The sequence below is a fragment of the Andrena cerasifolii genome, chromosome 4 (assembly GCF_050908995.1).
Source record: "Andrena cerasifolii isolate SP2316 chromosome 4, iyAndCera1_principal, whole genome shotgun sequence".
In the NCBI taxonomy this organism is placed as follows: domain Eukaryota; kingdom Metazoa; phylum Arthropoda; class Insecta; order Hymenoptera; family Andrenidae; genus Andrena; species Andrena cerasifolii.
The window spans coordinates 6,985,749-7,011,826 of NC_135121.1; the positions used below are offsets into that span (position 1 = coordinate 6,985,749).

General features: G+C 38.2%; 6 protein-coding genes and 1 long non-coding RNA gene across 13 annotated transcripts; 2 read left to right on the plus strand and 5 right to left on the minus strand.

Annotated features, from left to right (window-relative positions):
- Positions 1-904: 904 nt before the first annotated feature.
- Positions 905-4,300, minus strand: LOC143367750 (rho GDP-dissociation inhibitor 2-like). Its single transcript, XM_076809904.1, has 4 exons — positions 4,148-4,300; positions 3,393-3,578; positions 2,498-2,722; positions 905-2,263 (listed from the first exon to the last, which is right to left on the minus strand). Exons 2-4 carry the CDS (start codon positions 3,574-3,576, stop codon positions 2,064-2,066), a joined length of 609 nt encoding a protein of 202 aa, XP_076666019.1. The 5' UTR covers positions 3,577-3,578; positions 4,148-4,300; the 3' UTR covers positions 905-2,063.
- Positions 4,301-4,449: 149 nt separating this feature from the next.
- On the minus strand, positions 4,450-7,715 carry LOC143367715 (dynein axonemal assembly factor 5-like). The gene is made up of 6 exons (XM_076809827.1): positions 7,003-7,715; positions 6,680-6,916; positions 6,428-6,623; positions 6,037-6,343; positions 5,033-5,957; positions 4,450-4,965 (listed from the first exon to the last, which is right to left on the minus strand). The coding sequence occupies exons 1-6, from the start codon at positions 7,703-7,705 to the stop codon at positions 4,829-4,831; spliced, it is 2,505 nt and encodes an 834-aa protein (XP_076665942.1). The 5' UTR covers positions 7,706-7,715; the 3' UTR covers positions 4,450-4,828.
- Positions 7,716-7,857: 142 nt separating this feature from the next.
- Positions 7,858-10,910, minus strand: LOC143367734 (phosphoribosyl pyrophosphate synthase-associated protein 2). Of its 7 annotated transcripts, none has more exons than XM_076809869.1 (6): positions 10,755-10,910; positions 10,267-10,363; positions 9,789-10,197; positions 9,443-9,715; positions 9,226-9,372; positions 7,858-8,398 (listed from the first exon to the last, which is right to left on the minus strand). In XM_076809869.1, the coding sequence occupies exons 2-6, from the start codon at positions 10,341-10,343 to the stop codon at positions 8,240-8,242; spliced, it is 1,065 nt and encodes a 354-aa protein (XP_076665984.1). In that variant the 5' UTR covers positions 10,344-10,363; positions 10,755-10,910; the 3' UTR covers positions 7,858-8,239. The 7 variants fall into 7 exon arrangements, with proteins under 7 accessions (XP_076665984.1, XP_076665982.1, XP_076665981.1 ...); XM_076809867.1 differs by having other exon boundaries at positions 10,540-10,909; XM_076809866.1 differs by having other exon boundaries at positions 10,520-10,909.
- Positions 10,911-12,548: 1,638 nt separating this feature from the next.
- On the plus strand, positions 12,549-17,369 carry Exo70 (exocyst complex component 7). The gene is made up of 7 exons (XM_076809831.1): positions 12,549-12,788; positions 13,875-14,109; positions 14,223-14,761; positions 14,830-15,381; positions 15,454-15,688; positions 16,482-16,751; positions 17,040-17,369. Exons 2-7 carry the CDS (start codon positions 13,878-13,880, stop codon positions 17,309-17,311), a joined length of 2,100 nt encoding a protein of 699 aa, XP_076665946.1. The 5' UTR covers positions 12,549-12,788; positions 13,875-13,877; the 3' UTR covers positions 17,312-17,369.
- Positions 17,328-20,554, minus strand: Rac1 (ras-related protein Rac1). Its single transcript, XM_076809907.1, has 3 exons — positions 19,928-20,554; positions 19,078-19,465; positions 17,328-18,988 (listed from the first exon to the last, which is right to left on the minus strand). Exons 1-3 carry the CDS (start codon positions 19,960-19,962, stop codon positions 18,833-18,835), a joined length of 579 nt encoding a protein of 192 aa, XP_076666022.1. The 5' UTR covers positions 19,963-20,554; the 3' UTR covers positions 17,328-18,832.
- On the plus strand, positions 20,098-25,302 carry LOC143367765 (uncharacterized). Its single transcript, XR_013085093.1, has 2 exons — positions 20,098-20,236; positions 25,173-25,302. It is a non-coding gene; the product is annotated as an uncharacterized LOC143367765 (long non-coding RNA).
- On the minus strand, positions 21,228-25,729 carry Dpa (disc proliferation abnormal). Its single transcript, XM_076809825.1, has 8 exons — positions 25,522-25,729; positions 25,006-25,349; positions 23,202-24,094; positions 22,813-23,132; positions 22,453-22,730; positions 21,968-22,368; positions 21,684-21,894; positions 21,228-21,598 (listed from the first exon to the last, which is right to left on the minus strand). Exons 1-8 carry the CDS (start codon positions 25,619-25,621, stop codon positions 21,503-21,505), a joined length of 2,643 nt encoding a protein of 880 aa, XP_076665940.1. The 5' UTR covers positions 25,622-25,729; the 3' UTR covers positions 21,228-21,502.
- Positions 25,730-26,078: the final 349 nt, after the last annotated feature.

A 26,078-nucleotide genomic window follows, 5' to 3' on the forward strand; every position in this document is an offset into this window, starting at 1 on the left:
AAAATGAACGTTTACTAAAGACCGCGATGGATTTGACCTGTTAGCAATTAATTAATGTTTAACTATGCAGAGATATGTACATACATATATAATTTCATGCGCAATCATAATAAATTTATGCGCATCTATATATCTTGCACATCACCAAATTGGACTATGCCTTCTAAATACTGTTGATGGTCATTTGGAATGATTCATCCAAATCAGTGGTCTCCGTAAATACTACTTACATGCATTTTCATGCCCAGCAGACAATGAATCATAATGATCTCCCGTCATATTTGTTTGATATTGAATTTTATTACCAATTGTGCAGCGTAATCGTTGAATGACCAGCCATTTTTTACATTTTTCTGTTCAAACACGAAACAGTTAATAGGGTAATCGTGACTCATGTTGATTTAATTTAATCGTAACTCGTGTTATTTATAAACTGATTATTTATCAACTTTCACTGCAAAATAACAATTTTAATTTCACATTGAACGCATATTGATTTAGTTCTAATAAAAAGAAATATAAAATTAACGATACGAAATAACGCGAAAAGTATAATAACTCACAAAGTTTATTTATAAATACGCTTTCTGAAATTTCATTTTATCCATAGAATATAACCTTAAAATTCCAAGTTTCGAAGAGTCCGAGGAATTTTTTATATAATTTATTTCGTATTAAAAAATATTTAATGTACCGCTGACCTAATTTAGAAGTAGGATAAAAATAATGTTCGCACTCCTTCTGATTTGGTGCTTATTATAAATATATCTTTCACCAATTAGACTGGTAAAACCGAAAGGAATAGTACTAACATTTAGATTTTAATTTGGTAACAATAAATTTCTGTACTTTACGTGGAGAGTATGAAAAATAGAAAAATAAGTAATACTTCAAAATAACACTCTTTTTCTGGGTTGTATCTTTTAGTCCCTTTACATGAAAACATACACCAGTATTACAAATGTACATAAAGGAGGATTCATACTAAATGCACACGTACTTCACACTAATTATCTTCACTCTTATTACGTATTGCCACACACAGTAAGAAAGCAGCAATAAAAAGTACACGAAACGCTTTCTACACTAGACTCGTCTCTCAATGAATTATGTCGATTTGATCCCCATTGTAATAACTTCGAATTGTAATTGTAACGACTGTTCATTGTTGGTGTTAATTTTTATTAGAAAATTTGTTTAAATTATACATTATGAAACCATCATTCCCCCCCATTGTAAATATTAAATTTCAAACAGGAAAAATAAATTAGTGATTTGATGAAAGTTAAAATTCGAAATTCCATGCCTAAATGACTAGTTTTGAAAAAGATTTGAAATTACCGCGCACCTTGAAATAAGTTAATATTGACAAATCCAGCACGAAATATAATAAAGATATAAAAAAAAGTAATAGTAATACACACGATACAAGGAATAGTTCTGATCTATACTCTAAATCTTCTGCATTAGTAACGTATGCTTTTAGATGGTAATTGTTTAATATTTTGCAACTTTACATCGTTTCACACATTCCGAATTTCCCAATTTTAAAATAACGTAACCCTTCTTCGAATTTAAAATCTACCACCGATTAGTTTGCTCTTGTTAATCAGAGTGTATTAAAATAGAATTTACCTTCTTTAACGAAATAATCCGTTAATATGTTGTATAATGGTAAAAAAATCGTACATTCATGATTGTTTTAAGCAAGAAAAATTGGAAAAGGAGCATGAACAATTATACTGTTAAAGTAATGAAATACTGATCAATATTGTGCATGATCTAAATGATTACAAAGTAGTATCTATGTGATTTAATGGTATTTATATATATATATATATATATATACGTAATAGCATATATACGTCTCCAATCATTTACTTTCAAGATTTACGATTCAGGAAAAGTATCTAAATAAATATCAACGTTACTCTTTCTCTTATTACTTAAAAAATACAATTATGGCATCGCATTACGGCTGATTATCTATCCAAATTAGAGTCCCTTTCAGCATTCGTATTTTAATCGTAATTGTTGTAAGGCTTTCCGTTATGAGAGGAAGCTTATTCTTTCCAGTCTTTCTTAATTTCAAACGACCACTCCCACTTCAGATGTTCATGCTTGTCATCGTCAGTGAACAAGGAGCTTACACTATAGGAGCCGCGTGCCATTACTCCAGCTGGCGCGTCTTCTGCCGGCGTGGTATATGATTGCACTTCTGTTTTCGGTGGATAAGAACCAACCATATGCATCATCTTATCCACTGGAATGCAACACAAGAGAACTATCGATTAACATCCGACGCGCATACATCTCATCTGTTATATAAATAATGAGTTTCAAAATTACCTGTGACACCTAGCAAGGTAAACATTAAAGAGAAATGAAACATAGCGGTTTAATTTCGTAATATCAACTGATTACCATTCAAGGTTCTACGTTAATGGCGAAGCGGTTATCGTTTAATTAGTACTTGATCTATAATAATACACCTTACCCGGTACTCCGACGCGATACGTCTTCTGAACATACTTCAGACCATGCACGATCTCGCGCTGCACGACGAAGTCGATCCTAATTCTGTAACTAACGCCCTCCTTTATTACAAATGTGTGTTTCTTTAGTTGCGAGATATCACCCGTTAAGTCTAACTCCATGTCCGGCCGATCCACCACGCACAGCGCCAGTTTCTTTACTATTACTTTCCTCGGATCGTCTGGATCTACAGAAGTTCATAACATCGTCCCTTTTATTTACCAGTTCTACTGAGTTCTCTTATTAAACAGTTAACGGTAATTATTTAGAAGTTCTCCATCCTCATCGATTTCAATGATTTTTGGATATATGTTGTCGGGGACACGATTCCGAACAACTTTTTCCTATACATGTTACCGCCGCTCGACCTTCGTTTCCGAGATACTCGCGAAAAACTTCTTTTGACTTATTCCGACACAACGCTTTCCACTTTCCAACTTGTCCCGGGTATTAGTATTGGTTGGGGCTAGATTACTGCGGGGGGGGCGCGCCACGCCCGCGGGCGCATAAAGCATGATAGCGAACCGATATGAGTCGAGGTATTGATGGGCATCCGTAAATTTCTGGTCCAAATCTCTAAACTCACATCAGTTCGCTATCATGCTTTACGCGCCCCCGCACTAATCTAGCCCCAACCAATACTAATACTCTGGGCAGCTTGGAAAGTGGAATGCGTTGAGTAGGAATAAATCAACAGAAGTTTCTCGCAAATATATCGAAAATGAAGGTCGTGCAGCGGTAACATGCATAGGAAAAAGTTGTTCAGAATCTTGATCTTGATAACATATCCAAAAATCACTGAAATCAGTGCGGATGGAAAACTTCTAAATAATTTACCCAGTTAACGAAACACAGACCTACAACAATACCGCCGGACTTTGCTTCCCCCAGGAGCGTTTCTTTGTATTTGCGTAAACTCTCGTCTTCCTTATCTGCTTCTAAGATTTGTTCTATCGTCTTCTCTGGTGGAGGCTTGTAGTTCGACTCCACTTCTATCTCTTCTTCCGTCGCATCAACGTGATCTGGATTGCCCTCTGACATTTCTACCGTGGCATAAATGTATCATTAAGTTATTAGTGATTCAAGTCTCGTAAAATGTAGACAGTACTATATACAATATGTATTGTTTATTATATTTTCACTGCAGTATTGCAATAACAAATTACTCGTGGATCCTAAAAGAAGTTAACATAAACGTAAACATAATTCGCGTTGGAGGATATTAAAGCGTGTGCATAGGAAGTACCGATTCTTCGAAGCGATATACAAGAATTTTCAAAGAATAATCAATTTTCGAAACCCGGTGCACACATATACATAATGTATACACATCGCCGGATAGGTAACGTCTCTATAGAATATTTTTAGAACGATCGAATGCTGGAGAATTGAGAGTATCTTTCGGTTTCTCGCATGTGTCTCTACCGTGCACGAATCGGTAAGAAATAGATGAAAGGTAGGAAATCATAAGATAACAGGGCGAGAAATGTCGAAGCAGGGAAATGACAGGAAGGTGAAAAATGTCTGGGCGAAACTTTAAGAGCATTAAGAAACGATCGGTAACGAATGGTTATGTTTCGGACGAGGCTGAATAATCGAATGGTACACTTACCGTAATTATAAAATAGTAAGACGAAGACTGAAAAACGAAAACCTATACAGAATTATTGGCAATTTCTTAATCCTGTTTGCTACCCCTCTATGATTCGCTTCTCAAAGCGGAAGACATGGACAATATGGCGGCCCCAAAAGGGCGGGTACTTCCTGTTCTGATAGTCATTCAAGGTTAACTTCTCTTTTCGCCTGACTTTTTAACGTTTTTTCGTTAAATAAAAATCATCTTCCACATAGTTCCAAACGTACAATGTTTCCTGCTTCGTTTAACTTTGTTTCCCACCACCTTTCACTGCATAATTTAAATGGCAAACCCGAGATTTATTAAATTTCGTACTCTTCGAAATCATTGGAACATTTCCCGCGCATTCGTGCATCAGCGATTATTTGTGGATATTTCAGATAACGCACGTGATACCGTCGATTAACAGATAACAGCATTGACCCTGAATTTTTGCCAGAAATTATAAGGATCTAAAATGGCTACGTGACATTTGCTTTTTCAATCACTAATCAACGTATTAAAAGAAGAAGAAATATATACGAAATGGTTTTTGCCATTTAGTATATTTATTTCGGCTACCTGAATCTATTCTTTATCAATATAGCTAGTACATGAGAATTTCCCTACGAAGCCAATGTGTGCATTTATTAATGTTTACTGTATTATTTATTGATTTCAATTGTTACTTAAAATATGTTGACAATGTTCCAAAAGTGCGTCTATATCGGTTTGGTTTCTAAAATTCGTTTTACAATTTTGAAGCTTATGATAGAGCAGCTCTGGATGCACTTTCGCTAATTCCTTTAAACTATCTAAAAAATAAGTCCTACATAAATATGATATTACATTACGTTAGAGTATTAATTTAAATCGTATTACCTAGCACAAACTTTTGGAAATGGCTGTCCGGATCGTCTAAGTAAATTATGGCAGTAGTATACAACATGTCTATGTGTCCTTTGTTGAACTGCAAGTCATAATTCTCCGGCACAGCGTCCCAGACTTTTACCAGAGCTTCTAACGACGCTAGTCGAATATCGTCACATCCGTCGTCGAGCCGTTTTAATAGTACAGGATACAGTTTATGCACATACTCTTCGGTGAGATGACGAAACCGTTTCCTAATGCCCATTATTAAATACATGGCACGTAAAGAATATAGTCTACTTTTTTTAGAATTATCATCTGCGAGACTAATTAAAATCGGGATTATTTTGTCAAATACTAAAGACATATTTTCTTCAGTAAAATATTCAGTTCCTTCTAGTAAAGGGTCGTTTCCGTAGCTTTCTAAGAAAGCACATAGGCAGGATATCGCAGCGGTGCGAATGGCTTCAGCAGCTCTTCCCGCGGTCCAAATTAATCCAGGCAATATACAGCCTTCCAGAAATTCGTTAACAAATTTTAAATCTATAACTTCGTTAGGAGATTCTTGATTGAAATACTCCGACAATAAAACAAAATGTTTCAATCTCAGTTCAGGGTCGACGTCGTTTGCCATTGTCTCTTTTAGAATTGATAAGATAATGTCTATATGGTGATTCAAAATCTTTCTGACGTGAACTAAACATGCGCAGAAAATTTGGGACTCGGGACTATGGACCGTCCATGCTTTACAGTCAGAAAATGATGAAATTAATTGCCCCATATGTTCGCGATGTAGTTCTTCGATATTATCGAAAGAACTAACATCTGCGAGGATGTTTAATAACTCTTTTGCTTCTGATTTCGTGGAATACTCCTCTGCCATCGATAGAACAGTGAATGTTGCTATAAATAAATCCTTTGATATAACTTTGCAGTCCTATAAATTTTTAAGCGTGTTAATAAAAAAGCATAACGGAATTTAAAGAGTATATATACTTAAAACACAAGAAGCAAACCTTTTTGCAGACTACAATTAAAGAACGACAGCAAGAAAGTATTTGTCTCTGGTATGCTGTCTTTTTACTTTGACAAATATGCGATTGCTGTAGAAATTTCCCCATGTCTTCCAATAATGGAACAAGCGAACAATCCTCGCTATTTCTTAGAATCGCAGAGAATACTCTCAGATGACCTGCAGTCGGAGTTTCTTCGAGAGTAGGAATTATTAAGCGGCAATAAGTTTTCGGATGCACGAAGTATCCTAAATATTCCGCTGCCCTTTCTATGTTTTCTACAACTCTATTGTCATCGTCGTTGCAAGCCCTATCGAACGATTTATTTATTAACTAATGTTACACGTAGTCCAAGCTAGCTTTGATAATTCATCTTTAAAAGTTATACATTTACCGATACATAGCAGGCAAGAGTTTTCCAATGTGCTGTGTTACTTCTTCTTCTATATTTAAAATAAACACGCAAAGTAACTGTGCGGATCGTACTCTTATGTCTGCCATCCAATCTCCTAATTCCGCATTGATTCCCATTATCAATTTACTAAAAGTTTGCTGCGCTATTGTACGGCATCCTAAATTTGGTCTGGTAACTGCGAAAGATTTATAATAATGTAAATGATAATTGCGACGCACTTCCGTAACTTACCATTAGGATAGTGACAAGGATCTTTGGTAAGAAAATCCATTTTATCTTTAAACCTCTCATCAGTTTGATTTTCTTCTATATACAATTGTCCTGCAGCATCCCAGGAATTTGCAGCTTTCTCTCTAATATCTTTTAACTCGTCATGAAGGCCTGTCAAGAGTAGTGGAAGGATTTTGTACCACCAACTATACCGATCTCTCAGTTTCAAAAGCCAACAACCTGCTACCTCTATCACAGCTGTGAAAAATTGTAAGGAAGAAATTTAATATTTTAACGTTTACAATTATAGTTAATATAAATAAGAGTAGGAGGTAATAAAATACCTGCTCGAACAAGGCCATGTTGATCGAATAATCTTTCTGCTAAAGGTGTAGCCACATCTTCTACAGATTTACTGTTTCCATGTAGAATCAAATCTCCTATTGTTTTAATCGAAGCGATTCTAACTCTATAATGTTGATGCGGGAAATTGCCTAAAATAGGCTTCACAAAATTCTCCGATTGCGAATAAAAGTGTCTTGGCAAATTCTTAGCGAACTCGGATATGCAGTGGCAGCTTTCTCTTTTAACTAGTGGATAATTATCCGCCACAGTGCGCGCTAAAATTTTTACCAAGTCATCGACGTACGATGCTAACAAGCTGTTATATTTCGTTATAATTATTTTCAATAACACAACGCACTTCAGTCTGACTTCTTCTGAAGTTTCTATTTGTTCGTGAGAACCTAATCTTCTAGATAAAATGGGAAACAAGTACATAACGTGTTTATCGTTAGGCGTTAAATTAGATATAAACAATTTGATAACTTCTAGCGTTCGATCACGACAAATTTCTGCAGGATCATTCAAAATTCTCAATAAAAGCTTGCTCGTAACGTCCCATAACTTCAAAAGCTCACTCTCAGATTGTGGCGACTCTAAAATATTAAGAATCTCCTTTAAGCCTTTCACCCTCCGCTTCTTTTCTTCCGACTGCAGCATAACACAAATCCTCGTGAATTCATAATTCTGGCTTTCTTCGCACATTTTTAAAGAATCTGCAAATCAAGCGTGGAGACTGATCGTAACTGTCCTTGTAACTTGTGTATTCCCATGGCAACATTTTTATTGATCCAACTGTTTCAATCCGAACGTTTATTAATTGTAAGATACTTGTTATTAAATTAAAGGAAATGAAAGAAGCTACTCTAATGTATTTTAAATTTACGTTATTATTTTACACTCTAGAATAATATATTCACAGGTATTCCCACATCCTGAAATGCACTTATTATCTTTCACATAAGAAGAACAAATATTGAAGATCGTAGTATCGAGCTGAAATTATAATCAAGACCTAATGTCATATATTACGCAGGCTCAGCGGGCAAGAAGTATACGTGATAAAGAAACCTAAATGTACAGAAATTTAAAAACAATTCGAATATCAACTTAACTTAAAAGACTAGCATGATATCATCCCGAGCAATAAACAGAATTTAGTAGATATGCTTTGAGTGTGGCCCCCGAATACGGATACTCTAATAAGTATATTTAAAACACATCGCTTTATTGTATTTTTTAATCTTCTAAAGTGACATTTTTAAATAAATATGACATAGACTCTTTGTTGTGAATACGCCTAATAGCCTCTGCCAGCAAAATACTGATATCAACAGTCTTTATTTTCGGGCACTGCATCTTTTGGACATCGTGAGGAACCGTATTTGTTACAACGACCTAAAAATGATCACAAGAAACTCAATTTTTCAGACGGATTTCCACATATTCATTAGCCGGCTTTACACGGCCGCCCCAAACCTTCGGGCTTGGCGCGTCGCTCCGGCGTGCCGCGCTGGAACGCGCTCCTGGAGCGTGATGTTCAAAGCGCAACACTCCAAGCGCGTGCGCCAGATCCGCAAGATCCGCAGAGCGTCCGCTCCAAATTTACAAGATTTCGCATGGAGGTGCGATTTCATGCTGACGCTTGACGCTCGTTTTGAGCGTCAAAAGCAGTCACGTGATCGGTCCACGGGACTTTCAGCGTCAAGCGGAAACTCGGTTTAGCTTCTCCGCATGACGCTCCGAAACATTGAAATGTAAAAAGCGTCGGTCACGTGACTGGTTTTGACGCTCAAAGTCCCGTGGACCGATTACGTGACTGGTTTTCACGCTGAAAACGAGCGTCAGCATGAAATTGCACCTTGGAGCGTGGCATGTCCGCCGGGCGGACAGTTCAGTGAGACGCGCCACGCTACGCCAGCTGCATGGCTGACATCGTGCAACTAAAATGTCTTTGCGAAGAACTCGAGCGATCGCTTGCATTGTATTGCATGCTTATTTTAAACCGGAATAGCAACAACATATAACAAGAATATGGGTCAAGAGACAAGTTCAGACCTGCACCCCAGACGCGCGCGCCGGGAATGCGTGATCGTCGTTTATCGCGTTGGAGACTTTACACGTACAGTTTTGGAGCGCACGCCTGTCCATCTAAAGCCGGCTAATCCCTATATATCAAGTCTTAGCTCAACCTTATGCGTAACGTCACATCGAAATGTTATTACCTCATCGATGGGCGATTCTTCTATTAATCTCGGAGCATCGGAGCTCAGAAGGCCGTGCGTGGCTAAAACATATATTTTACATGCACCCCTTTCTTTGAGAACTTCTGCTGCGGCAACATATGACTGAACATCGTCTATCATGTCATCCTGAAGTTAGGAAGGTTTTTTCAGTTCGATATACCTCCGTTTCGTTAACGTTACATTTGTCTTTACATACCACCATGATAGCTATACGCCCACCTACATCCCCTACAACATTAATCGGCGGCTTTTCTTTCGCCGGATGCATCGGAACGCCGACCCCAACTTCCATCGTTCGCGAAGCCAAAGCGGGCGGGGAGTAACGCCCGTCGTTCATGTCTGATTCTGCTTCACGCTGTTCTCCGTGAATCACCGCTATGCCCAAACGTAATCTCTCTGCATAGCTGGTTGCTTTCTTGGCGCTGCCGGGATTCCTCGCGACTATTACTGAATTATGATAATCTGGAATCTAGTTGGACGAATAATCGTAGTTAGAAAAGAAACATGTATTACGATCCTCTCCGGTAATGTCGTTCACATACACATTCTTGTATATATTGTAGTAGGAAAGGACTAGCGCGCAGATTGTCCACTGGAACGTCGAAGAACCCTTGTATTTCCTTCTGATGTAAATCCATCGTAATTATGTGGGTTAAGCCACTTTTGCAGAGCATCTTTGCCAGTAGTTTAGAGACTATACAGCCGCGCTTGCGCATTTTGCATTGCTTAGAGTAAGGTAAATATGGAATGACGCCGACGATATTTCTGGCGGAGGAAGTCTTGCAAGCGTAGGCCATGATCAAGAGCTCCATTATGTTATTATTTACATCCTTCGTTCCGGTCTGAATAATATAGAGATCCTTGCTGCGCACGGAGTCCCCGATTTCGACCATGGTCTCACGATTTGATTTGTGATACACGGAACATCCTCCATGCTTAACACCTAATCGGCTTCAAATTAGAACAATTACATGTAGAAGATATTTAAGCACCAAAACGCACGCATTCGCGAGTACTTACTTGGCAATGAGATTAGCCAACTCTGGATGAGAATTACCAGCGATAAGTACGATATCAGAAGATACAGGTTTGTCCATATTATAATTGCTTCTAAAAGCTGAATGGAAACACGAATTACAGAGAAATCAATGTAATTTAATTAAGGAGAGGTTGTTAATCAAAGTCCCTTTCTTATCAACAAATGGAAATAATTTACGATGTTTGGAAAGTAAACAGTCGCTAGCAATTAACGTGATAAACCTTTAGTAAATACCTTAGAATTCGAGTAGTTACGTTAATTACTTAAACATTAAACATTCATACTAAATTACGTATTATGAAGTTTTTACACTTCTGCTTTTACTTATTTGTATAGAATAATGTATTTGTAACATTATTAATTAATTAAACGTTACTAACTATTTCATTCAAGCACACGAAGCACCGAATTTAATCCGACTTCTTCAGGCTTCGTGCTTCGTGGCTTCGTTTACGTCAGTTTATGTTACCCTTGGTCGATTTACTGCCTTGTTGAAGTTGAACAGCTGCTTGATTCCAGAACTGCCAACTTCTTGGCAAAGAATCAAAATTGTCATGTGACCTTTATCAATATTTTCTATGTTGCTTTAATTGTTATTAAATGTATGCAACAATCGCTCTTAATTATTCAGAAGTCTCTTTTCTACTAACGAATTTAGTATCTCGCACTGACTCTGCACTGGTGCCAAAAAATGACTTGGATTGGTTGATTCTTATAGAGCTATCTTCGTTTCTATAAGAATCAACCAATCCAAGTCATTTTTTGGCACCAGTGCAGAGTCAGTGCGAGTTACCGAATTCGCTATCAGTGCGAGATTCCGAATTCGCTATAAGGTGTGTATGCACAGTGTTCGGCATCGATCTTTTCGGTGCTGGACACCATTCTGAATGCTTTTGGTGCTGAACAGCGCCGTGAATGGGCCCAGCACCGGTTTTTACGGTGCTGGCATCATCGTCGGTGCTCACTTTTCGAGCACCGTTCTCAACGGTGAGTAGCATGGACACAGGAATATGTGGGTAGATATTCCTATGTCCATGGTGGGTAATGGGAGGCTGATACGGTAGGTTGGGTTAGGTACATCGAAGCTGGACTCTCGTGGTGTTGCCATTTTACCTTCAACACGACCTTAGCATGTACACTCGGCTCAAACGATTGTGGCCGATCAAAATACGATTGTATTCGAGCTTACTAGGGTTGGCTTTTTTACATCGCTATCATTCTATAGTTTTTCATGAACATGGTGAGGGCACTGCCAAGCCACAGGTTCCCGTCTAGAACACTTCTAATTCATGTTGAAACACCACTGTGGTACCATCTGTCTATGATTGTCATAATTATATAAATCTGCTCGATCGGCTCTGTTCGCGATGCTGTAGCGTAAATGACACCAAGAATAAATGTCAAATGAACTTTATTGCAATGCACCTCAAAAAAAATCATAATAATTTTGACACTATAAACGATAAACTTGTAATATTCAAAGAAAATAAATCAACGGATTTATAATGGAAGACACAAATAAATAAAGCGGGATGGTGGGGTAATAAGGAAAAGAATGGAAATGAATGTTATGTATTTCGTAGAGATGGCAAGGGTTACGAAACCAGAATACTGAGATGAATGAAGTCTTGTGGTATTTTATTTGTAGCAGTCTTCATAGATTATAATCTAAGACGCTCATTATTAGTGGAAATGTACAGAGCAAAGAAATACGCATTTATTTCAAAATCTACTATCCGTTATTTTATGTTAACAACGGGTAAGTAAACATAACCGAAGCAATATAAATTAAATCTTGTACAGCCTGTCACTGACAGGACTACCTGAATGTGTGTCATATCAGATGGCGTCACAGTAATGTTTCCTCACGAAATAGAAATGTTCTAGAAGGGAATCGGTGACTTTACAGTGCCCTAAATCATGTTCATGAAATACTGTAGAATGTTAGCGATGAAAAAAAGCCAACCGTGGTAAGCTGTTCCACAATCAAATCTCGATCGGCCACAATCGTTTGAGCTGAGTGTACTAGAGTCGGCTGTGGCCATGTCATTTACGAAGGAACCTGCCGACCGACGAGTTTAGACCGGTTCTGCGCAGGTTGACGCTCATTGGTGCCGGGAGAAGCCACTATTGGCTGTACCCCCACCAACGCGTTTTCGGAGCCAATGAGCTCTTTCTACATGCGCGAAACGGGTTCCTTCTTAAATGACTTCTGTACTTTACCGTTTCAATTTATTGGCTTATTTCCTATATGTATACGCAGAGTTACATGTAAAGTCAATATAGTGTAATGGTGTAGAGTAACCTTAAAATGTTAGATCCGGAAATGACATAAGGAAATATTATTGTTTCTTAATCCTTGATTCTTTTGCTCCTGTACTTTAATTAACAATGTTTATTCTTATGTACAAATACTGTGAAATTCACATTTCTGCGTTGCAACGATGTATTTTACAGTGAGATTTTAAAATCGCTGACACACAAATTGTCACATATATATAGAGTAAGATTTGTACTTTACCAATTGCATTGTAATCCAAAAGTATTTGTCCTGCCTTGCATGTGTGATGTAGCAGAATAGTAATACTTGTTTAATAATTTGATATATTAATGTATCAGGAATATATAATATAATTACAAATAAATAAAATAGTAGTAGTAAATAGGTTTATTTTTTGTCTTTCGGCCTCAAAATGGGATTACACATGTTGCGTGTGTAAATATTTCTATGGCTCTAACTCAACATTGAGCTTTCTTTTTGACTTCCTCCATCATCTTGGGCTTCTTTGCTTCTCCTTTTTTTCAGAACCATACGCACCGACTCCGCTCCTTCTTCTCCCTTTAGTATTCCTCATCGTTGAATTTTCGTTTCAACTCCTTAGTCTTGTAGCATGTAACCCACTGTCTCTGTAGCCCCTTTACATGATCTGCATACTGTCCCTTTTTCTTCCTTCCGGTACTTGCTTCCCCGCTCTTCGTTCTCACACCTGAACCTTGCGATAATGCTTTGGTCTCTTCCTCTGTAGTTTCCATTCAGGTAATTTGCCCTCTGGTTATCCCTGATTTCTACATAATGAACATTATATCTGCCTCCTAGTATTATGTCGTACATGCCATTGAACGTGCTCAGCCTTATCTCTTTGCGCTAGTTCTTCGGCAAACTCTCTTCCTCTCCTCCTGTCTATTTCCATTTCTTGGATATCCATCATTTTTTGCCTGTAGTATGAGTCTTTCATTTCCTCCCATTCAGACTTTTTCTCTTCTTGCTTTGCGTCTATTTCCCTCCAGCATTCTTGTACTATTTTATTCTTATTCAGCTATTTCGTTTTCTCCTCATATTTTATTGCTCTTTTTCCCGTGCAAATAAATAAAATATGTACTAATGAATTATCAATCGTTTGTAATATCTTAAAATAACATTGCCTTCTATGTTGTAATTTTATCCTAAAATCCGAATAATAATTACTGTATTGCAATAAATATAAGGATTAATGAAGCCATTCTTAAATCTTATATAACTTATATAATATGTATATATAGTAATTATTATTGGGATTATGCAATTATATATATATTATGCAATTTGCAGATAATGATGCACGCCACAAGAGCGGACACTTCTGAGCAAAGATTCGAAATACAATGTAAATTAGAAGCAGAGATCGCTTCTTTAGAAGCACTAAAGGAAGCGGAAGAGCGAAGTAGAAAATTAACTAGTAGCGTCGTAGGAATCCTTTCTTCTTTGGAACAACGTCTTGCTACATTGCGTCGTACCATACTTCCTGTTTATAATGAGACGGGGAATCTTCAAGCGCAGCAACAAAGTATACATTACATCGTTACAGCTTAACTCAGATTCGCGGGAGTTAATAACATAATTGCTTTAACCCTTTAGATCTGTTTAACAGCGTTATTCCATTATTTGTTCTTTCCACAGATATAGAGAGAACTTTAAATGCTTTGGATCACGCTATTGGATATTATGGGGTTTGCCAGGAAGTAGAAGGAGCGGTACGGGCGGGCCCAGGAGGATCTGGAGGCCTGGATAGTTTCTTGGAAGCAATGAATCGTCTTTACAACGCGCAACGCTACTTTCAGAAAAATAATCCTAGTTCCGTAGAATTAGAAAACGTAACAAGCTTATTTGTCGTTGGGCTAGATGCTTTATACGCAGAATTTCATGATATTTTGACTAGACAAAGTAAACCAATCCTTCCGATCGTTCTTTTGGATTTAATTGGCTCGGACGAAGATACCAGTGGCGAAGATGCTCCGCAATCTCTCTGCCAATTACCAGAAAGTATCCTAGGGGATCTGCTTAAAATCGCCGGCTGGCTCGAAGAAAGAGGACACCGTAAACATGTAAAAATTTATGCGTCTGTACGCTCTGGAATCGTTTTAAGATCTTTGCAATTGTTAAAAGAACATCAGAGGAGCGCCAGTGGTGGTAGTACACATGCGGGAAGTCCCCTACCGGTAGGAACTTTACGATAACATGCTTCTTTACTTGAATGAGTTATTAACGATCGCGTTACATTTTGTAGAAAGCGAAATTTGGCCACAGACATTCGATAGGGGGCCAAGAGACCGGCGGAAGGAGAGCTTCCAGAAGATTGCAGCATGCTCTTGAAAAGAAAGCCAGCAGAATGTTGCTAAAAGCTTCTCAAACTACAGGTTTGGGGCTGTCCTTAACTGCATCTAGAAAACCACCACCGCAGTTGTCCGGGCATTCCGTAGAGGACACAGCACCGGACGAACAAGAAATGGAGAATTATTTGCTATTAACAGTCGGTCTCCACAAGCTTATGCAAGCGGAGCGGTCGCTTGTTGCCAAGATTCTGCCAACCACTTTGCAGGCACAAGTTCTAGAAGCTACTGTACGCGAAGCTATGGATCTTGTAGCTCACGACGGAGAGAGCATAGCGACCCGGGCCAAACGGTGTATCGTACGACGTGATTTCTCAGCAGTGCTAGTGATCTTTCCTATTTTAAAGCACCTTGGAGAATTGAAGCCTGATTTGGAACGCACTGTGGAGGGTTGCGATTACGCTCTCAGATCAAAATTCAGCTCCGTGCTTAATACTCTAAACGTAACTGTAAGTCGAAGCAATGAAATTCTCGGATACGCGTTTCATTCCAAGTTCATAGCGTGCAATTCGATAATACAGGGAGCAAAGGCGTTGGAGGATTTTGCGGAAAGTGTTCGAAACGAATCCAATTCAGTTTTACCCAAAGATGGTACCGTAGCGGAGAGCACAAGTAATGTCTTAGTTTTTCTGGAGCAACTAGCAGAATACGCAGACACTGCAGGGGCTGTTTTAAGACGCAGCACCGATATGGAGGGTACTATATCTGCGAAACAGTCAGAGAATATGCACAGGATTGTTCTAGGCACTTATATCAGTTAGTATCGTGTTTTTATAGTCGAAGGTTAAGGGGTCATTCTGGTAATTACGCCGCAAAATTCAGCAACATTCAGGCTTTTTTTTTCAATGAATACAATGAATAACAATGTCAAACTTTTTTTTCATTTATTAAGCTACTTGTAATGTATACGGAACAATTTTTTAAATACATTTTTAATTGTGTTTTTTCAATGTTATCTGGAGTTCAAAATCGCGTCTTCGAAAAGAAATATCTTCCTGTCGGGAGTGATCTAAGCTCACAGACTCATCTGAAACAAAAAAACCAAGCTGATTCTTAATCATTATGAGTACTGCTATCGCATGTGCCAGAATTAGCCAATTAAGTCAAAATTTAACAAAATTGCGCGCATTCAAACTTCACAAGTTTTGAAATTTTCCATTTTTACTTGAAGTTTGAATGCGCGCAATTTTGTTAAATTTTGACTTACGTGGCTAATTCTGGCACCTGCGATAGCGGTACTCATAATGATTAAGAATCAGCTTGGCTTTTTGTTTCAGATCAGTCTGTGAGCTTAAATCACTCCCGACGTCTTTTCAAAGCCGCGATTTTTAACTCCAGATAACATTGAAAAAACACAATTAAAAGTGTATTTAAACAATTGTTCCATATACATTACAAGTAGCTTAATAAATGAAAAAAAAGTTTGACATTGTTATTCATTGTATTCACTGAGAAAAAAAACCTAAATGTTGCCGAATTTTGCGGCGTGATTACCAGAATGACCCCTTAAGGAAATATGAAATCGTTTGACATGATTTTTTTGTTTCAGAAAAGGTATTAGCACAATTGAATTTAGCGCTCGTAAGTAAAAGCGACACTTGTTATTCTGACGTTGCGCTACGAGCTCTCTTCCGTTTAAATAATCATAATCATGTCGTAAATGCTTTACGCCGCAGTTCTTTAATGGAACTGCTATTATTAGCGGAGCCTAGTGCGGAGCAGACATACCATGATCTTTTGCACCGCGATAAAGCTAATTACGTTACCACTACATTTGCAAAAGCGCGCACCTACCTCGAACAACCGATCGATGAACCAGGTCTGTGCTCTCAAACGTTAATATTTTATTCCGACACGATAAAAGGAAACATTTGTTTTAATTTTGTTTATTTTACGCACAGTCTCACATTTATCAGCAGATTATGAATTATTCGAAATTTGAAAAGAATTCGGAAGTAAATAAAGTAAAAGTAAATTTAATAAAATATATAGGTCGCGTAATACAATTACAGTAGTTATATATTCTTATGAATTGCATAACGTTTAAATAAAAAAAAATATATGTAGAACGAAGAGGGGTTGTTATCGCTTGTTTTTTATTTTATAGAACCAGGCGCGAAAACGTTGAAAGAGAAATTCTTGGGATTCACAAGGGAATTGGAGGAAGTCGCGAAGTGTCAGCGTTCTTATTCCGTGCCCGATGGCAGATTACGAGAAGAATTACGGAAAGGACTTCAGCACGCTATTGTTCCTCCTTATATAACTTTCCACAACAAATATCGTGGGATATCGTTCTCGAAGAACCCAGCTAAATACATAAAGTACACACCTGACCAGATATCTGCAATGATCGACACGTTCTTTGACACAACTGCGTAATGAATAACTAGAAGAGTTTAATAAACACCCATTTAATAAAGCATATTTAGTTACAGTATTTATGATATTTTGTATGGACTGAATCCCCGTTCCCCGGATAGATTGCACAGGTCAGTGGATCTGCGACGATTGAAATAGATCTCGGTCCAGCCCCACTTTATATATATTTATAATATATATATAAAAAACAAGTAACGTTCGATTTAGATTCAGTAGCTTACACATATAAAATGATAGTAATAGGAATACATTTTGAACTTTTACCATTTATGTACAATTACTTGCTACAGAATAATTCCTTCCGGTCTTTCTCTCTAGACTTTTATATGCATTCTCTTAAACATTCACTCACGCATACTAATCTTTCCCGCCTCTGATATTAAATTTTCTGTACTTTTATCTCTTTAGCCATGTTGTGCGTATCAATTACACCGAAATCGCAGCAACATGAAAACGCCAGCAGAGGCAGAGAATTAGAATCGCACTTATATTGCTCACCTCTAAAACTTACACGACTATCTATCTTATACCATGGTACAGCTCTGCCCCGTTGCGAGGACGATCCCCTTAACGAAACGGTATGCTATTCGGCTCGCCTTTCGTTTCCTGCCGCCTTCTTTCAATAATACGATGCCGCCGCTATCTCGAGATTTATACTCTTTTCGCGTGCCCTCTCGCTAATTCCCAGTCTCCCGCGCTCGCCGCGGCGACTACGAAAGAAGCGGCGATAGAAATGTGTCCTTAACGGAACGGTGGACCTGTCCTCGTAACGAGGGGCACCACTGTACGTAGATAGTAATATCAACCAATTTAGTTAAAGGTGCAAGTCATTTTATGTGATTTGCAACTGTATATCTACCACGAAAGATACAGATTTATGTGTAGTAGCTAATTGGCTCCGAGTGGGATTATTAGCTGGAAAAGATCAACTTATCTGAGAGAGATGTTCGTCACAAAGAAATAACATATAAGTAAGAGAATAAACAAACTGCTGGCACATAAGTCTGATAGTTTCTGTTAATATGCTCGTCACGTTAGTTTCCCATCTATGCAAGAAGCTTTTAAAAATGGACAGTTCCTTTTATCTAAAATATACAATGCAAAGTTGCATAAAATGGTTTACCTCTTCCGTTAAATTGATTAGTATCCGGTGCGTACAGAAACGCACATCCATAGTAATGCATGTTTCCTTACAGCTCATATGTAATAACTAATATTAATAACACACTTTAATATACTGTACATTATCAGTTCAGTTTTCATTTGGCTTCCTTCCTCTCTTCAGAACATTCAGCTAATGTCCAAGAACATTTAAATCGCGTATAATTTTCCGTTTTCTTTACCTTTCTATACGCAGTATACAAATTGATGATTTGTGCGCTTTTATGGCAGATGCTTGTAGAGAGATGGACCATACAACGGGTTGCTTTTAATCGGAGTTAGACATCCTGCTGCAATCAAGTCCGATCGGAGGAGGGATAGTACATTCGCACCTACTCCGCCGTCGTCTGACATTTAATATTATAGAAGGAAACATCTGCGTTTTGGTTTCACTTGGAGGACGGGGCACAATACCGCACGAATCGCTTCGTCGAATACAGTTTTCAATCCTTTCTGAGTCAGAGCCGAGCATTCTAAATATTTCACTGCGCCAATCTCCTTTGCCATTGTCAGGCCCTAAATACAATTTAAAATAGAGTCTCCGCTCGAAATAGAGAGTTATTGTCGCGAGGAGCGACCGATGAACGGAATGAAGGAATACATGCCTGAGGATACGTGATCGGCGCCAGCTTTTTGTCTTTTAGTCGCTCGATGGTCTCCTTGTCTTCGCGCAGGTCTAGTTTAGTTCCCACTAAAATGATTGGAGTCGCTGGACAATGGTGGCGGACTTCCGGATACCACTTCGCGCGGACGTTCTCGAAGCTGGCTGGGTTAACCAGAGAGAAGCATATCAAAAAGACATCGGTCTGAGGGTAGGACAACGGTCTCAGTCTGTCGTAATCTTCCTGACCCGCCGTGTCCCATAGACCAAGATTGATCGGCTTGCCATCCACCATAACGTTCGCGGAGTAATTGTCGAATACAGTCGGGATGTACTCCCCAGGGAACGCATTGGTCGTGTAGCTTATCAGGAGGCATGTTTTACCTACTGCTCTGTAGAAATCAATCGACGGGGAGAATATTAAACGGGCTGCACCTTACGCTGATCTTAATAGGAAGCAGGTTAATTAGAAACTAAACAAAACATGGGAAGCCAGTAACGCAAGGAGAATTTCAAGCGAACTTAAAGCACTGAGGAAAAAAATGAAGGGAGGGAGGAGAGAGAGATAGTGAAAGTGAAAGAAAAAGATCGAGCTGATGAATTATCTGCGATTAATCAATAATGCCAATATGAAGCGCCGATTGCCTCGCTGATTGCCATACGATTAAGAAAACAATTAAGAGAGATTCGTTCGAAAGAATAACGGGTGTGGTGCCCGGTTTGAAATAGCTCGTAATCAGGAAAAACTAATCGCCAAGAGTTATTTTGACGATCCTCTAGATCGAGTAGTATGGATCGAAAACAGAAGAGAAAGGTAAGGAGGAACATTAGAAGTAAAGTTTGAAAATACTCACCCGTCCCCTACGACAACGCACTTAATGGCTTGCATCCTGAAGGTTGGGAACCGATCACAAGTAGAAATATCCACGTAAATTCGCAGGAAGGGAGGCTAGTTCGATTCGACAGAGCACGAAAGATCAAGAGAGACGGAGAAGGAGTTGAAGTGCCGCGGGACAGAGAGAGTGAACGTAAAGGAAATAGGTGCGAGAGAGATAAATAAGTAGTGTCAAAAGTAAGACAGAAGATCATAAAATGAAAAGGAGGAATAAAGAGCGGATAGTGCCAGAGAAAGAGAGAAGCAGAACAAGAAATAATGGTATTATGTGCGTAGAAGTTGAAATATTAGAATATTGTTGTGTTTCGTCCTTGTTTTGTGGTGGAAAACGTAGTAGGGGGTCTTTCGTTGAATGCAGCACTCCTGACCTCGATCTGTGGCCTCAATTATGATCGCAGGCCTTTATTTATCCTTAAAGAATCGAAACGGTGTTTTTATGAACGCGGAAAATTTTAACGAAACTCGGCTGATCCTTTGGCTTGTTTATAAATACTCTCGAAACATATCTAACTTGAAAGAATTTCTATAAATGCTGGACTAAAGGCATATAAAATTACGGTTGAAATGATGACAACCGATACAATGTATGTAATGATGGACTTGGAAGGGATTCTCGCGAATGCGCATTAGCTTAACGAGATCCGCGTGCACGGATCTTTCAAAAAAATGCGGGAAAATTTTATGCCCTTATATTTACTATTACGAATAATAATTTCTTTTCAAACCCAATGCTTGTAAAATATTCTTGTCTAATTTCGCAATAATTACAGCTGAAACATCGTTTCAACACCGTTTACATGCAAAATGTTATTACTTTGAGTTATTTGTTGACGTTAAGTAACAATAAAAGTTTATTTAAAATAATATCAACAGGGGAGAATTTTCATGTGAATGGATAATATTAGTTTTTAAATTGATTATAGTGTTCTATTTTATTTATTGTCTCATTCCACACAAGCTATAGTCTGAATAATTATATCCTTGTGTTTTAGTTGTTACAATTTATTGTATATTGTTATAAACAGTAGATATGAATAGTAACAAATTATAAATATAGAAATATATCATAATTTCGTAGAATAAAAAAGTAGGACAAGTAGGAAGTGACCCTCTTGTTATCAATCTGAAGTATCTTTTATGACGATCTGTATTCTTTATAGTTATAGTAGTCTTAATTTTATGTTAGTAACGTAAGAGTAGTAGATCTTCTCAAGAATTTATAAAATTTATTTACACGTTATAAGTGGTAGATATAAAATTTAGAAAATTTAATACATGCTTCTCGTTTATCCAGTCAAATATCTTGGAAATAAATGTAATTGTATGACGAAATTTTATTGGTGAGAATTTCTACATTGAGAAAGGTAAATCAAAAGCTGAAATATAGCTTGAATTGGGAATAAACTAAACTAAAATCGTATACAAAGAGAGGTCTGGGTTAGGACTGGGTTAGGTCTGGTTTATTTAAAAAATTTAAAAAATTATAATCGATTATATATATATGCATGATAAGGATTAACGGATGAAAAAAAAATTAAGAAATACGGATGCTGCTTTTACCAATTACTGTTATTAATCCATTATCTTGTAGCTCTCTTAAAGCATCCTCAAACATGTCCTTAGTAATCATCTAATGAAAAAAAATTTTATTTAAAACTTTCCTTGAATTAGCATTATCAATATAGTACGATGATCAGTTGCATATTTCTACTAACCAATTCAGAAGACTGCCTTATTTCAGCAAAAAGTTTTTGCTGACTAAGTACATGAGTTTTGCTCTTGCCTTCAATAATCTTCTGAAGCGCGTCACACAATTCTTTTTTCTTCTTCCTGGTTATTGAAGATATACCAGTGGTTAAAATAGTTATGTCTATTTTGCCACTCAGCGGATCCATGGCAGACTGCTTCAGAGCTTCTCTGTGTAACCTGTTAAAAGAAAATAGATATTTAGACGTAATTTTAATTAATACGGATACTATGATCTCATTGGATTACAAACCTCCAAGCTTCTTCAACATCCTGCAACTCTACAATAGGACTTAATCGCACTTTGGCATGCGCTTCAGACAATCGTATTAGAGATTCCAGTTGCCTAGGGTACGCTGTTATTTGCCCACGCCCCCTTCCAACTCTTCTCATGTCGACGTAAGCTTGTATCAGCCTTTGTTGACTTTCCTCATTTACGACAGGATGGACATGCTCTTTCGCGAAGACTATATAGTCACGAGCAATGCCCCTATTAAATTCTTCATCTTCGTCTTCTTCTGGGGATTTATAGTATAACGACACCATATGAGATGCAAGTTTGCTATCGTAAGCATCATTTTGTGGATCTAACATTAAGAAGATCAAATCAAATCGAGAAAGTAGGGTATGAGGTAATTTTACATTTTCGACCACCTGGAAAAGACATATACATATATATATATGTACGAGTAATAATAATAAATGAATGGAATAAAATTGTTTCGTCGGGTGACATACAGTTTTATTTTTATTCCACTGAGATTCGCATGGATTAGCAGCAGCTAGTATACTGGTCCTAGCATTTAATTGACAAATAATTCCAGCTTTGGCAATGCTCAATGTTTGTTGTTCCATTACTTCGTGTAATACTGATCTTGCGCTCTCGTTCATCTTGTCGAATTCATCGACGCAACATATCCCGTTATCTGCAAGTCCCAATGCTCCTGTTTGTAATATTAATTGCCTAGTCTCTGGATCTTTTGTCACATAAGCCGTCAAACCAACAGCACTAGAACCTGTAAGCGTTCATTGCAAAAGTTATTAAAGTCTGCACAGGAAGTTTCAACTGCGACAACGTTTATTCCTCTTTCGGTATACCTTTCCCGCTGGTGTATTGAGAGCGCGGCACTAAATTGTAAACATATTGTAGCAATTGCGATTTGCTTGTGCCAGGATCACCGCAGAGTAATATATTAATATCTGGTCGAAAATGTTTTCCATATGTTGTGGAAGCTTTTCTAGTTCCACCAAATAACTGTAATATAATTCCCTTTTTCACATCATTATTCGCATATATACTTGGAGCAATCTGCATTGCTAATCGATCGTAGACATCCTTGGTTTGCGAGAACGCTTTCAAGACCTCCATTCTCTCTGGCGTGAAATTGTGTTCCTTACCATCTTCTTGGCCGTACAATCTATGAATTATTCAAAGTCAATCAACGGTAGAAACAAACTTCGAGCTTACTCAGGCATTTCTTTCTTACCGTTTAGAATCTTGTTTTCTGAAATGAACTACGTCGATGTGTGTTTTATAGATAGCTTGAAAATTATGTTCGAAATTCGGCTTATGCGTTGCTGCTCTATAAATTCCGGTAACAGAGAGTCTGTCTCCAGGCATAACTGCATCTACTAAATTATTATGGGCGAATAAAACAATAGTATGGGGAGTTTGCCCCTGCGGCATCTCGTCTGGAGCCTCTTGTAATTTGATCATCTGCTTATCAGAGAAATGGCTGAGATTATGTATCAAAGTGAATGAATATTTGTGCGTACAATGCCCGCATACGGTCGGCTCTTTTGTTTTCCCTTTCTCGACTTCAACAAGAGTCGTGAAACCGCAAACGCTACATTTAAAATAAGCTTCTCGCATTTGCGGAATCAGTCTCGATACCCTGATCACCATTCCTGGTATCGTGATTAACTGATCCACGTCAGCAGGATTTAATTCCCTCATAGTTCTAATCTTAGCTACATTGAAAGGGCGCGCTTGAATCTGATGCTCCAGAACTGCTGCTGGAAATTTCTCAAAGAATAACTCGTTCGCTGCCATGTCCAGCGTCGGTATTACTTCTTGTGGGTAAGAGACTAATTGTTGGTAAAGATGCGAGTCAAATGTTTTTACATGAGCGCAGTTGACGTTTAGGTATGGTTCCTCTAAGGTATGAATCTCCTCCAACTTCTGGAGGTACAAGGGTCCTGATAAATTCATATTTTCCGGCAGTTCATCATTTTCTGCATCGGTAACGACAAATTGTTGAAAAAACGACTTGAATTGGTCTTTGCATTGACTTATGATCACATTTGTTCCCCAGACAACCAAATGGGGCCCTGCCGTATCACTCTCCGATGTCGGTGGAGCATTGGGTACTTCTGGTATCTGTTATCATAATACTAATACGTTATCACTTACACGCATGTGAAATGTTCTATGAAAAAATGGCTGTTAGTTACAATTACCACTACTGACTATTAAGCATGAACATCTCTTGAAATAAAAGTTATATAGTAGTACAGGGTCTAAAATGGTTTTTCTAGAATAAATGTAAAGAACAAATATGAACTTTCGGTAATTATTTAGAAGTTTTCCATTCTCACCGATTTCAATGATTTTTGGATATGTTGTGGGGGACACGATTCTGAACAACTTTTTCCTATACATGTTACCGCCGCTCGACCTTCGTTTCCGAGTTATTCGCGAAAAACTTTTTTTGACTTATTCCGACGCAACGCATTCCACTTTCCAACTTGTCCCGGGTATTAGTATTGGTTGGGACTAGATTACTGCGGGGGGCGCGCGCCACGCCCGCGGGCGCGTAAAGCATGATAGTGAACCAATATGAGTCGAGGTGTTGACGGGCATCCGCAAGTTTCTGGTTCAAATCTCTAAACTCACATCAGTTCGCTATCATGCTTTACGAGCCCCCCACACTAATCTAGCCCCAACCAATACTAATACTCGGGACAACTTGGAAAGTGGAATGCGTTGAGTAGGAATAAATCAGTAGAAGTTACTCGCAAATATCTCGAAAACGAAGGTCGTGCGGCGGTAACATGCATAGGAACAACTTGTCCAGAATCTTGATCTTGATAACATATCCAAAAATCACTGAAATCAGTGCGGATGGAAAACTTCTAAATAATTACCAAACTTTCATTCCCTGAAAGCAAAATTGATCAAATTTAAAAGCTATAAAGGCTATTCAAACTATGGTTTATAGAATCTAAAAAAAGAAGTATTTCTCTTAAGTAATTATGTGCTTGAAATTCTGTTATGTATCAGCCACTCACTGGTTCTTGCAATGAAAATTGACGCAAACGCTTATCCGTGTTAATGTCAGGCCTATGTCGAATTGGAGTGCCTCGGATTCCACTTCTTGGAGTACGAATCGATCCCAAAGAACTCGGGGTGCCATAATTTACTGGGGAAGACAATTGTAATCCATTTTCTGATCCAGGAATTGGTACAGATGGATCTGTGAGGCGATCGACAGAACCAGCAGCACTGTCGTGCTCAGAAGAAGCAACAATAGTAGCAGCTCGGTTTCTAGGACTCAAAGTATTTTGACGTGTACCACTGGTGCCCCATCTTAATGGAGTTTCTACGTTGTCTGCTCCAGTATGTGCTCTGGTACCTTATTTATGAGATTTATGAAAATTAATGTACACTCTATTACGATTGAAATCAGAGAAACATGATATTCATACAACATGAAAGATTAGAACAAGATATAGGATGATAAAATGTTACATCGATTCTATTATAACAGTAATACAGAATAACCTTTTATGCTATATACTACTTACGAGGAGTGCCAAAAGCAGGAGATCTTGCGCCCTGAGCTTGTCTTCTAGGAGTTCTTCTTGGACTACCATTTGTTGTTGATGATCTCATAGGACTCGACATTATATCGTTTATATTTTCCAAATTTTTGCAACGGCAGACGTAATGCCAAAAAGTTATTTTCCCGCGCTTGCACTTTCTTATTAAATTACAGTAGCCATAGAGTGCGCCATGGTATAGACGGTATTTGGACCTGGCATGGGGGCGGGGCCTAGCCAAAATGGCGCCAATATGGGTACAAGATACACTAGGCGCCAGAATCGGCTTCCCTTCGAAAATTTGGTAACGTTGCATGTCACTAGGCATAATTCAGCGGTTCTAGTGACATGAAACGTTGCAAAATTTCTGAAGGGAAGCCGTTTTGACGCCTAGGCTGTGTTCCGATTCACGCATTATGCGCATAGACCACAGCGCAGTCGCTGCGCGCATTCATAGCGTTCCGTTTGCAACAGCGCATGAACCGCAGTAACGAAGCGGAACGGTTTTCTATGCGTTTGATGCTCGTGAGCTAGCGCGGGAA